The sequence below is a fragment of the Rhamphochromis sp. 'chilingali' genome, assembly GCF_963969265.1.
Source record: "Rhamphochromis sp. 'chilingali' genome assembly, chromosome: 8".
Lineage (NCBI taxonomy): Eukaryota > Metazoa > Chordata > Actinopteri > Cichliformes > Cichlidae > Rhamphochromis > Rhamphochromis sp. 'chilingali'.
Genome location: NC_137935.1, coordinates 38,700,189 through 38,714,208, shown reverse-complemented (window position 1 = coordinate 38,714,208; position 14,020 = coordinate 38,700,189). Strand labels below are relative to the sequence as shown.

Genomic DNA, 14,020 nt, shown 5'->3' with positions numbered 1-14,020 from the left:
TTATTCTTAGGATACATTTAGACCTTATATGGCTAAATGCAATCTTCTCCATTCACAACATTGACATGATTGGTATACTGCCTGTACACTTGCCTTATCTTAATACAAAACCACCTCTTTTTTCTCTTTAAACAACCACAGGACCTGGGCAATTCATTCGACCACAAACTCATTTGTATACCAAGCGTGCATGTATCAGCATATATCGAGTATTCTTGAGAAAAAACGTAAGGCCATCTGTCCGATATCTAAAGCTCGGCCTAAATCGAGTCAAACACAGTGATCCAAGCACACCGTCTAGTCTACAACAGGATGGCTGAAAAAGAGAAGAATCAAGGATGCTAAAATGCAAAGTCCAAACCTCAACCCAACCGAAATGCTGTGGTGGGACCTTAAGAGAGCTATGCATAAACAAATACCTGCAAACCTCAATGAACTGAAACAACATTGGAAAGGATGGGCCAAAATACCTCAGCTACGATGTGAGAAACGGGTACAGTCATGGAGAAAACAAGTACTCCAAGGTAATGTTGCTAAAGGGGGTTACATACACTGGATGGTGGACTCTAGTTGTTCTTTTACAGGACAATACAGATCCCAGCAAAAACCTTTTTCAGGGGTTTGTCACCAATTTTACTTTAAGTTTGGTAAGAATCAAAAAACGTTGATACTTCTAGTATACTTACAAAGACAATTTCTAGCCTGCTCTTCCATCTGGTTGGTTCCAATAGTCCCATTAATATACCACATTTATATTTAAATTAATAAATACAACTGCTATCACTGAATGGAATTCGAACCTAACAGCAGTGTCCACGTTGCCTTCCCTGGCTCTCTTACTTTGTGTCGGCTACAGGAGAGAATATATTGGGAGTTATTGGATTATTCAGCATGTCAAGAGTGTTTGAGAAGAAGCGGACACAGAAAGGGTTTTCAGCCGCAATTGGACTCCCCATATGGCAACAATCAGAGAACAGTAGCAAGATCTGGTATTATTGTCCAGCCTCATAAGCAACCTGGACAGTAAAATGTGGTCACAGCGGATCAGACGTGAGGTGCGCTTGAAAACCTACAGCGGTGTCACGCGCTCCCAGACGAGTGCTTAACCTTGACCTTTGGAAACCACGCTGGCATGAAAGTGACACTCTTACTTCTATCTACTCTCAATTTTGGAGAAAAGATGCAAATATGTGGGCGCAGAATGGTCATGATTTTTAAAATGTATGTGGCCAGTTTGATTCAACTTACATTCAACTCATGGAAGCATTTTTGTGCAGGTGCTTTTTATTTTTTTGCTTTATGTGGAACAAATATAAAAAGGAATGGATAGTTAGCATAAGAAAAAACAGACCTTATGGATGATTTAAAAAAAGATAGACATTTCCAAGTACAAAATTTGATTAACAACAGGGAAACCTAATGCCACTGATGCAAAGCACCTGATTGAGACCAGGCCTTTCAAGATGTGTCCAGCCAGAGTGTGACATCTAAGAGCAAGCAGGAGTCTCTGCAAGGCTGACAACGGTGCCCCCTGCAGGTAATGAGTATTTAAAATCCACTTTTGTTTTTAAAATTGCATGATTGTGTAGCATGCTTGCTAGGTTCGAGTCGCCATTAGCTTTTAACAACTCAAATGTGCGAGGTAAGGGCAAAAAGCAAACTGGCTAGGTTCCATCTCTAATGCTGAATGTTTGCATGCTTTTGCACACAATCTTTGCCATCTCAATATTGATTTTTGTTAATAAGTTCATTTCTGACTCATTGTGGCGTGGGTGTGGTCTCTGACGCAGTGAGCTCCCGGGACGGCGCAGGGGCGGGGTGAACAGGTGTGCTGGGATCTGAAGGTGATTGTGACTCTTTATATGTTGACAGTGACAGTCGGAGGGGAAGGAGAGCGGACGTGACAGCAGAGAGCGGGAGTGTCTGTGTCCCAGTGCAAAACGAAAACCACAGTTATAAATAAAAGTTCTGCTGTCATCACACTCGTGTCCAGCGTGTGCATAACGGGTCAAACTCATTTAAAGAAACTAACCTCAACCTAATGTCTACATAATAGTTTTAAAAGATTAATTCATATTTATTAAAGAATAGAACAAAAGGCAACAGGGGATATAACGATACCAAATAATGTCTTAATTTTGCACTTTTAAATCGTTCATTTAAACGGAATGAAAACTCAAAATTCCAAACACAAGAAAATAAATACTGCAGGTTTAAGAGTTTCCCTGAATATTGGCGCCCAACCACACACTGTAAAACCTAATGAATGTCACACATGGAGGATCCAGTGGGAATTTGCCCCTCACGTCCTGTGTGTAACATGTAACACTCTATCACTGACCAAATCCCTCCTCTTGTTTCAAACTTGCCCAATACCACAAAAACGTAATGAAAAATACAATGCAATGCCATGAAGACAGTTCACCACAATAATGCTTCCAGTACTAGACGGTGCGTCCACTACTTCAACCGGGTTTCACAGTACTAGCTGTTGAAAGACCTGCTGCTGGTAAAACTCTCTTTCTGTTGCCTCCCCCCTGTCAGCACCTCATAAATTATTCTCTGGATCGAGGGAGATGTCTTTGTTTGGCCAGCCCTGTGTGAAAGAGGGATCAGGAAAAAGGAAATGGTGAAGGTAATCATAAGGACGGCCTCTACAGTGTTGTAGCTTGTATTTACAAGCGCTGGGTCAAAGGGAGAAGGCTGAATAACCAAATATCCACAGTAAACCCGGTCTGTGAAAGGAAGATGCAGGGGTAGATAAAGTCACACTCAGGATATTGCCTTGGCTAACTCCGAGTGGGCCTCGTCTTCTCCTCCCAGCTCTGGCCTGCTTGACCGTCAGTTCAACCAGAAGGTAAAACTGTTAACAAGCAGGTCCAGCGAGTGAATAACCAGCTATAAGGAAGTGCTCAACATCAGTTTTTGTTTGTGTTACATGGGACAGGAAAAGAGGAATTTTGTAGGATTTTTCCACAAGTAAAAATTCTTCCTTGGTAACGAAACGAAAGCCCTGTAACTCGGGAAAAACAAATCCTCGTCACGAGCAGACAGGTGCCTGTTCTAAACTCATCAGTCTTCGTATTGACTTTTGGTGTCAGTGGTTAAAATTCTAAGCTATTATTACTACTACTATAATCAGATGGACTTTCTTTAAGAGAACTAAGTAGAAGGACTTTTACACTGCCGAGTAGAGAACACTGTCCATTTCTGAAGGACTGACCTCGTGGCAACCCCACACACCAATCTGCAGGGCGCCGCGCGACTCGTCGATAGCACGTTAAAACTTCGGCTCGACGTTGCAGTCATAGCAGATGAGCTGAGTTTAGGCCTCTTTGAAGAGACCACAGCTAGCACAGAGCCTGCCAACAGGACCAAAGATCACAGTTCAGTTCTCGTCTCTTCTGCTACAGTGACCACTAAAGTTTATTCATCTGTGTTTTAAATCATCCTTTTTCCTCTTCATCTCACTTGAAGTGGCTTAAAAGTGTTGAGGTTTTTGCCCTCGTGACAACCAGGCACGGCTCCAGGGCCTAATTCCACTTCCCATATGGATACCAATTTCTGGAGCAGACTTTTGGTAAGGAAGCAGGCAAGCAAATGGCACCGAGTTAGAAAAAGCGTAACCCAATATCAATAACTTATGAAACATAAATATACTAAGAGGGAACTGGGAGCAGGAGAAGATGTATGTCATTAAACAAACGGCAAATCTCTTTTCTTTTTCTTCTCTCTCCGCAAAATTTCCTTTTGCCTTTTAGCAGGGAGTGGAATTCATTTTCTTTGTGACTTTAATTCACTGAAAAGACTACTCACATGTCATTTCCACTTTTAATTTAGCAAATGAGGACTCTTGACTGAGCTAATAGCTTTTCCTCAAGGGCATAATTCAATCTGAGACATCAACCATCAAAGTCCTTTTGCATTACTATGTCCGGCGCTAACATGAGGCGCCTCAGCGGGGGGGTGGGGGGGTAGTCCACAGCAGCTTCCATTTATTTTCAGGACCTTTGCAGTAAACAAACATGATGGAGCTGGCCATCCGGCGACAAAGAGCTGCAGTGCTGTCATTTCACTGATTCTGGGCCATATGGTTCATTCTTATCAGAAAAGGAGGTGGTATTAAGACTCCAAGCAGGAAGGAAAAGAAAGACGGAGAGAGGGAAGGAGAGAGGGCAGTTATGTGGAGGGTACATCCTTCAACGTCACATTTATTATTTTACAACAGCCCTCGGAAAGAAGCAGCCTTGAGGCTCTGTCGAATACACAGCACTAATGACAAAAACTGGGGAACTCGGTGAACGGAGCAGAGTGGGCATCAAATGTTCAAGGAAAAAATCAGGGTTTCTTTTTTACCAATTTCTAAACCTTAAAGTTCATGTAGTGCCACGTTAGTCATGGAAATTTGTTAAACAGCCATAATGTTGGTATAAACTAATGTATCTGGCCACAGTGTTATTTCAGACGCAAGCTTAAGAATGAATTGGAAATCCAAGGAGCATTCAAGTTCACCATTTGCTCAAAAAGAAAAGACGGCTCTGTTTGTAAAATATCTTAATACGATACAATAGTGAATGGACTGCCATGGCGCATGTCTAAAGGCAGAAGCTATTAGAGAAACAATGTCGGTTTAACTAGCTCAAAATTGAGCAGATGGCATTTATTGCAAGGGTCAAGATTCCAATGCTAATGATGTATACCTTTGAAAAGTATACGCTCTGAAGTCACTAAGGGCCTAGATTGAGCACGAGTGGCTGAAGACAGACGGAAAAAAGTTTCAACTAAAAAGTATGAGTGACTGCCCACAACAAAAGATGAAACCCAACACTTGAGGAAGGCACCATACGCTATTCACACGAGGAGCTGGAGACCTGGGAATCAGGAAAGGAAAAGTTCCTTTCACCGAGCCACTCAATCATCTCTCTGTAAGCGACTGTCATAAAAGGGCTTCTTTTAAAAGCTTGTAAGCATCTGATTTCATGAGAGAGCGCTGACAAGAGACGTGGCTACATCCCCCTGCATGACAAAAATCTTTGAATCGGAGGATGCTTTGTGCATTTTAGTGCTAAAATTGAACTCAAAATTCAGGAGTGACAGTTAAACATTTCCTGAATCTTAACCTGAATATCAAATGAAACTGGCCTTTTTGTTCCACCTCGCTGCTTTTTATTATTTTCCCCAATAACTGACTAGTGATGGATTCATCTGTCTTACCTACAGCATTTTTAGTCGCAACATAACCGGTGATTTCAAGGTCAAGGGATGCGCAGTATTTAATGTTATTAGATCTGTATGTCACTTTGAAACCACACGGGGGTCCACATCTATCTTAGAAATTCTTCTCACAATCTGAGGGGCTTTGCATGTTTCCATCTTTGGTGAAGTAAGCTGTCATCCCATTTTAAATTGTGTCTCCAAAACTTGGCTTGGGGTGGCTATTTTTCTGAAAACATCCATGAATGACCACAGAACCAGACTTATTCAAATCACAAGAAAAAAAGAGAAAGGTGGTGGACAGTTTAACGGTATGAAATAGGCTAGCTTATTTCTCTAAGATTAGCAGGTAATTTAATAATGAATTGAATGAGCATAAGTACTCAGTAAAAGTAATGATGTTGAGCTTATGTTCCATTGTTTAAACCAGAATTACTGATTACGTAATAACTCCAGAGTCACTAAATCTGTTACTTTAGCAAACAGTTGGCTAACAACAAAAAAGGACATGGAATGTTTTAACATTCATTTTCAGCTGCCAGGAAACAAAATCATCAAATCTGACCATTGGCCCCCAAAAATGTAGCGCTTTCGCTGCTAACTGTTCCACTGTGTTTGGCTGTGTGGCTGCTTTTATTTCATGTGGAGTCAAAAGGCGGCCTACTGTGGCTGGAACAGTAAAAGTAAAGTTATGAGATGTTCTAAAATACACTGGAAACAAAAAAAACTCTGTTTAAAAATTTAAAACAAACTTCATTTCCAGTGCTAGCTACCATTAAATAATTGTGGTTCATCCGCTCTCTGGAGAATATTTTGTAGGAGCGGTACACATCACATTTCCATAACCAGACAGGACACTGTTCACAATATCAGAATGTGGCACATTTCCTGCATGCAAACACACATCTGATGGAAAAAATCTAGCCAAAGTGGAATAAAATAAAATCTGAACAACATGTGTTCAACACAAAGATATTATTGGAAAAAGATCATCTAACGTAAGAGAATGAAAAAGACAATAAGACAGCGATGTCATTTTCTGGTGGGTGGTTTAAAGAAAAAAGACAACAACCAGATCAGAAGTTTGATGGAAGAGCGCTGAACCCCTACAGCATGTACTCTGAACTCCCAAGCAAAACCTAAAGTATGAAGTTTGGGCTTTGAGCATTACTTCACATGTAACACCATACCTAGCACCTCACTGCTGCTTTGCATATTTATGCATACTGCACAATGTGAAAGAAAAAATCCCTTTTCCCTTAAAGCGCTGCGGTGGCTTTAACACAACATGCTGAATCATCGGACTTTAAATATAACGTTAAACAAAACAAAACCAAAAAAAGGGAAGAATAAGGGTAATCAAAAACACACAGACACAAAAAGATGAGAAAATAAGAAACACTCCTCTTTGGGATTCGTACCCGCCGAGGAACGACCACACCAACTCTACAAAATGTGTTGAAAATATACCAGGAGACAAATGAGAGGTAAAGGAGGCAGTGTGCTGTGGTGCTTTATACAGTCGCATGCTGCCAAGGGAGCCGAAGAGGGGAGAAGCAAAACTCACCATGGAGTTTTAATGGCAAAACATCCCGCCCCAAAGAGGTAGGGTCTTCATGAGAGGGGGGAGGGAAAGGGGGTGTTGGGGGGTGTTGAGGGGTACAGAAATAGACGGAAAAACAATTATTAAAACTAGCACACTTGAGCAAACACACTTTTCACATTATATACTTTTTGACATGTCTGTTTAAGTGCACAACACATACGAGGCAGGAAACAGAATGTCTGTGTGCTAAGATGGATTTGAAGACCTACGGGATACGTCGATGATTCATCTGCTCGAGCTGCTCCGTAAAGCGTGATACCATATATTTGGCACATGCATCACGTCCGCAGACGGACGTTTTGGGTTGTTTTTTTCTTCTTTCGACATCTGTCATATTTTTTTCTCTCTTAACTTTAAAGGGATCGGGTACATGTGCGCAAACTTGTACCCAACCGTGTAAACGCAACGCGGGAAAAAAATACTTTGGGAAACTGCTCTGATTGTTGTGATTGGGAAAGAGTATGAAGAGTTTATCCAATTTGTATAACAACTGGGGACACCAGTAAAACTAACAGCACTCAGGCACTGTTGAGACAAGGAGTTGTGTGTTTGCATGCAACTTCTTTTTTTAGTGCAAGTGTGTATTTATGGCTGTGAACTGTCTTATGAATGTGCATGCCTGGTTGGAAGAGACGGTGTTGACAAATGTGTATTCACTGTGATTATGTTAACAAGTATGCAGTGTGTTTGTGCGTGTGTGTGTGTGCATCCAAGAGTCATCTAGAGTGTAGTGTCTTTTTCGGGGTGTATTTCTGTCTGTCAGTCTGTGCGTGTTTCTAATGTTTACGAGACATTAGGAGTGGGAGTGTGTTCCTGTGTTTATTCTGCATGTCCAGAGATAGTGACAGAGCTCCATAAACAGTTTACAGTAAATAAGCCGTTTCCCTATAGCAATAAAGGTCCGATGAGACTGAACTCTGTCCCTGCACACCAACCTCCCCCGGCCATGAAAAACAGGATCTCCAACCAACGAAAGCACTCCGTAGTACTTCTTTATTTTATCGCTTTCGCCGCATCCTCCCGGGCCCTCCCAGTGATAGCTCGCAGTCTCCAATTAGTCTTGGTACATGAATGTGTAGCGTGTTCCGCCGGGAGAAAGGGAGCAACAATTTGCCCTGGAATGTCTTACTCCTGGAGTGCGAGTTGACAAATGAACACACTGGTTGGTGTAATGGAGGCCCCTGGTAAACTGCCGCTTATCAAAGAGCTGCACGGAGGGCGGGGGGTGATCTCTAACGTCTTACCCTCCGCTGAGTCTGTTGAACTTTCTGAGCCCAAACTCTGGCCTCCAACTGGTAAATGGATGGACACCAATTGTAGAAAGAAGGGCAGATGGGGTCAGCTCTCCATAGGCATAGCAAAGGCCAAGTAAGCTTTAGGATTTACAATGTGCCACTTTGTCCCTACAGTCTTCCTGGAACATGCTGGTGCAATTTATATACTCGATGGAAATTAATAGCAGCAGAGTTGATGCAAAGAAAGCTGCTACAGAAAGCAGATCAGGTGGAACCAGTTAAAGTTCTTCTGTCATGAGTAACTGGTATTCATAGTAATTAAACATTCAAACAAGATATGTCCTCAATGTCTCTATATCCACAGCTCAGCAGGGAACCACAGTTCATACAGGCAAACACAGAAAACTTTTCAAGAACACAGACTTGAACTTTTAAAGAAATGAACTACAGTGTCACCAGACTTACACAAAGAGCTATTTTCCCAAACGTGTGCATCAGCGTTGTTTTACACCAGACTTTAAAAATCCCAAACCTATCCTTTGGTGTTACAAATCAAATTGCACACTCCTCGGAATACAACAAAAGCATGAGGTCACGCTGGGAGAACTGTCAACCGTGCTGAGCTGGCAGTAAACAGTTTTGACCTCAGTATAGACAAAGAGCACCCGATTACAGTATGTGATGCAAAGCACGACAGAGCGGGTGTGGTGAGCAGAGAAAGAGTCCCTTATAGGTCACAGGCGTGATGAGAAACAAGTCAAACATGGGTCATTGCTACAGAGAGAAGTCAGAGAAAGAGGGGGGGTGGGATCGACCTGTGAGGGTGACGACCCCACTCCCGGAGAATAATCGTTCACACATTCATCTCTTAACCCGTTGGCCCTAATAGCAGCTCCGCCTGGGCCATTAAAAAGAGAGGGAAGTGAGGTGATTTGTGCAAATGGTTTAGCCTTGCCGCCATGTGGTGCGTTCTCAAAGCCCCTTTTCTAGCTCCGGTCTCAGTGAGCCTCTGCGGCTCTGGTATCGGGATGGCTCACACACGCATTACAGTAATCTGAGGGCACATCTGCAGCGGGTCACAGGGTCTCATTTGTTCTTTTGCTGTTGTCTTTTTCGTTACCCTGCCTGCACTCTATTCGCCTGAAAATGTCATCAGCAGGATTTGCTCAAAGGGTGGTATTTTGTTTTGCGTGTGACAATCTTTCCATTTGGATTTTCATTTGTCCGTGTTAAAGTCAGACAGTGTGTAGATGGGATAAGTGTGCAATTCTTCATCCGTTTGCAAATCCCTAATGTGACCGCGACAGGCATTTTGACAAGTTAAATCAATCTGCCCAGTGAATACAGGCACAAGTACAGCTGACTGCAAATATTTCTGTCTTAATCCTGTTCAAAGATGAAGTTGTGACAGGAAAGAGTCTTTGGATTTTGTGATCACCGTCTTTGGGATTTAATTCAACTGGGTCTAACACGCTTCCATATTAGGCTGACAGGAAACAAGAGGTTGGGGCAGAGGTGACACACCTCTCTTTGTTCGGTATTCCCAAGAGACTCTGAGGAGTAGCAGAAGGTTGGCTATGTTCCTCCACTCTCTGCCCTGGCCTCATCTGGAGGGAGGTTATCAGGCAGATGCCTAGCCACATCCGACTCTCCCTATTTTGACGGAGTTGGGGGAGCATCTAAATTAAGAGAGGCGGGGGCTCTGTGTGAATTCGCTGAGGTTTTCTTTGATGTCAAAAACCTGAGGCTTCTGAAGACAAACAGCAGCACAATTTTGCACACCGGTGGTCTGCAGGAGTGCAGCAGGTACAAAGGTATCTATGCAGTCAGCCAGGTCACAGAAAAGGGGAGAGAAAGCTTCATTAGTGTGTGTGCACTTGTGTCTTATTGCAGGGTGCACACAAAGGCAGCTTGGTAGGGAATATAGGTTAAGCAGCTGGTGTGTTCCTTTGCCACACTGCCAACAGAGATCTGCTCATACAGGTGTAAATACAGCTGCTGGACTCTCCTCTCTCCCTCTCTTTCTGTCACATACACACACACTTAACAAAGAGAGAGGGGCTGGCTGCACAGACAGATGGTGCCTGGGCACTACTGTGCAAGTATAGCGTAAAAGCATATGATATCACTCCCCACTCTAGGGGGTCAAACCTGCTGCCTCACTCAGTGTGTGTTGGTGTGGGGTGCAAGCCGTGCGCATGCAGGAGCAGGGAGCACATCTGTGCACCCTGATACATTAATACTGACACCTCCTCTGGACTTGAATGGATGGATGAAGGCGCGCCGAGGCAGTCTACCAGACTGTGATAGTGTCCTCAGAGCCGATACAGCTGTTGGAATGTTGCACAGCCGTGGACAGCACGTGCAAACATTTGCACAGTTTTACACAAACACAATAAGGATATGAGCACCTATATCCTCTGTAGTTAGTAATGACACCAAAGCGTGCACGCTGCTGTATGAGCCGTTTCGTCCGTTATCTGTACATTAGCAGCTGTATTAACCCTGCTAGCTCCAAAGTGAGCGAGCAGAAATATTTCAATATGCAGCTGGAAGAAGATTATAAACACTTAAGCTGAAGAAGGGTTATTAACACTAGCTGTCACGGACAACCACAACATAAACTAACCTGAATGAGTTTGATTCATGAAACTATTAACTTTGTTACATTATGTTTTCTAAAAATTGAGAGGTGAAGAATATGGCCGATATACACACAAACACAATACCTGTGTTTAAAATGAAATCTTCTTATTGTGGTAATAATGAAAACAAGGGAAATAAACATATAATTTGATGTTTTTTACAAACTTGCCACCAGTGTTGGTCAAGTTACTTGAAAATAGTAATTAGTTACTAATTACTGATTAGTTCTCCAAGAAAGTAATCCCATTACCTTACTGATTACTCATTTTCAAAAGTAATTAGTTACTTTATTAATTTTTAAAAACATGATACACAACCTGAGTACGTAATAAAGCAACAGACCTTTCAGCCCAATTCTTTTTCTTCTGCATAATCAATCATATGAAACTGACTCAAATGAAAAAGTCTCTTTTTAAAACTTTTTAATGAGTTTTAATCTTTTAACTTGTACATTAAGCAGGAGTGGGGCGGGTGGAGGTTGGCCCACAGCGGTCATATCAGTGGGGGGTCCGGGGGTTTCTCTGTGACTGTCACGTTCCCGTGGCAGCGTGCTCGCTCAGATTTGAAGTTTAATTTTTCGCTGTAGAAAGAGGTTTTCTTCCCACGCAGAGCGTACAGTAATGTGATTACTTCCACGCTGTAAACGCTGCACGGTCGTACTCTCTCCATCACTCCATTTTATCCATTGTTGATCTGCGCACGTCTGTCGCTGCCACGGACGCCGCACGCTCGCACGTCATTGTCATGAGACGCTCACAAACAAAATCACAGTTTAGTAGCGCAGCGTGCTTACTGGATTTTTGCAATAGTAACCCCTTACTTTACTCTTTACTTAAAAAAGGTAATCAGATTACTTGTGTAACTGCCTGTCTCTGCTTGCCACCTCCAGTTTAGGGGAATCCTGGCGGTAAGGTGTGACGCTGAAATCATTAGACATTTCACAGGAACACAGAGGAATTTTTTTTGTCAGGACAGGAGACAGGTGGTTTTGTCACCACCTGTCTCCTGAACCTTTTACACACCTTTGAAGATTTGAGTATTTCAATAAACCTTGCAAAATACAGGTTTTTTTTGGCCTTTTAGTCTTTATTGGATAGGAACAGTGAAGACAGACAGGAGAGTGGGGAGGGAGAGGCGTGCAGCAAAGGGCCACGGGTCGGACTCGACCTGCTGGGCGCCTGTGCTCACCCATGGAGCTAAACCAGCGCCCACAATTTACATCTTTAAAAAAGAAAAATGTATTCACCTGAACAGACTTTGATGTTTTGCAATTCTCAGTAATTTAGTGAGAGTTTTTTGTGCTAAAGATTGGAGTTTTACACTGAATAAACTAACAAACACAATAATGGTCAAGAAGATTACGGATGCAACAGACGCCCATCTTTATACAACATTAAATATCACAACTGTAAAACCAGAATGCAAACCACCAGGACAAGGACATCTTCATAATCATTCTGGCACGGGACACCACCGCAGCGCATGTGCAATGATCATCTTTACAAAACAAATGAACTTTGCAGGTCTTCTTAATGATTTGGGAAAAAAAGCCTGATGTTGTTTATGTTGACCGCAGGGTCGGGTCCCGATTTTCATCCCCAAAGCTCACTTATCAAATATCACGGGAGAATAAATCCCTTGGCGTCTGAATCATTATAGCATTTCCCATTCAAACAGGGCATGAAAATTACATTTAAATGAAAATATTAAAATCTTCCCATATTTGTGGAGCCACCTGTACTGTATGTAAATGCACTTAGCAAAGGCCTTTAGTTGTTGATGGTCTTAAAACTACATAATTTCAATGTATGGCAAAGATCCAGATGGAAATAAAAGTCAGAGGTGCATGAGAGCAGATGTGCTTTCACAATTTAAACGCCTTCAAACGTACAAAGCTAGCAAGGCTACACTCTAACATGAGTGTTATTTGAAATCATTGGCAGGATTGAACTTATTTTCTTTTATCGGAGAACGTATTTGTGCCTACCAAAAGAGCCCGCAGACTGAGATCGCATGTGTGTGTTGTGCTTCATTACCCTATGCAAAAAACACGGCGGCCTGAGACAAAAGAAGTCCGTGAGCGTCGGCTCGAGATGAGAGAGGAAAGGCGCTGGCCTATGCAGAGCCACTGCTGACACAACACGCTGTTTTTATAAAGTGATTACTGGGAAGAGACAGAAACTCACAGACTGAATGTGAAAATGTAACAACAGTATGATTTAAATTCCTCCTCTATGGCCAAACTGTAAATTCAGCACAGGTTGCGAAGCCGCCAATAATCCTCTTACACTCTGCACAGTGTTTCAAAGGCTTTGCTTGCGCACTCTGACGAACACTGGAGCTGGACTAGTTCTCTAATTATTACATACGTGCCATGAAAAAAAGTTTCATCTGAAGGGGAAAGATGGCCATCGTGTACAGATCCACGTGCTAAAAAATTACAGTTTTTAATAAGACATTTATTAGACTGCTGTTTATGGCAATAAAGAGGATAAAGTAAAGTGACTGGCCAAAGCACTAGTGCACAAAGTTATGTATTCTGTGTAATGAGGTAATAAGATCATTTTATTTTGTAGCTGAACACATGTGCTTCATAAATTACAGTTCCTGTGGAGGAGGTGTATTTGTGTGTGTGTGTGTGTGTGTGTGAGAGAAAGAGAGATACCAACCCTGTGCGCTTGGTGATGGTGCCCAGGGTCATGGGCTGTTTGATCTGAGCCAAAGGCAGCACCACAGTGAGGCTGGGCAATGGGATGAGCCGCGGGTTCCCCATGTTGTTATTGGTGAAATTGTTGTACGAATCCTGGCTGCTCAGTTTGGCTGGAAAACACACAGGAAAATGCGGGATTACTAAACGTGTTTGCAGCGAACAGACGTGCGTGTTCCCTTAACTGCAAGGCCAACCAAATCTCCTATTCATGGATCTGAAGTGGAACATGAGTCACTGCAGGTAATGGTAGCAGTTGGAATCAACAACTTTACATGCATTATTCATCTTTTCTATGCTCAGCGGTTGCTTTTTCAGTTCAGCACTCTTTACAGATGCTAATTCTCAATATTGCTCACTTGGAATTAAATTTAAAATGTCATGTGACGTTCACATCAAATTGCACACTAGGCCACGAGAAGACATCACCCTTCTCTCTTCAGACTGAACACTATGATTTTTTTTTTTTTTGGACCCACCATCTTCCTCTCCCAGCCCGTAACACACGCAGAAACACACAACTCAGAGTTCAAGGCCTCCTGTGGAATGATTGGAAATAACTAGCTCAAGATGGTACATTACAAAGGCTCTGCTTCTAGTGCCTGGCAGTCT

At 42.5% G+C, this 14,020-nt stretch overlaps 1 protein-coding gene across 3 annotated transcripts in view; it reads right to left on the bottom strand.

Moving 5' to 3' along the window:
• Positions 1-14,020, bottom strand: part of bcas3 (BCAS3 microtubule associated cell migration factor) — a 318,948-nt gene that overhangs the window by 224,248 nt on the left and 80,680 nt on the right. For all 3 annotated transcript variants that reach the window (XM_080889011.1, XM_080889012.1, XM_080889013.1), the window contains exon 16: positions 13,371-13,521. In XM_080889011.1, coding sequence (XP_080745137.1) covers positions 13,371-13,521 — 151 coding nt within the window. The remainder of the gene's footprint in view (positions 1-13,370; positions 13,522-14,020) is intronic.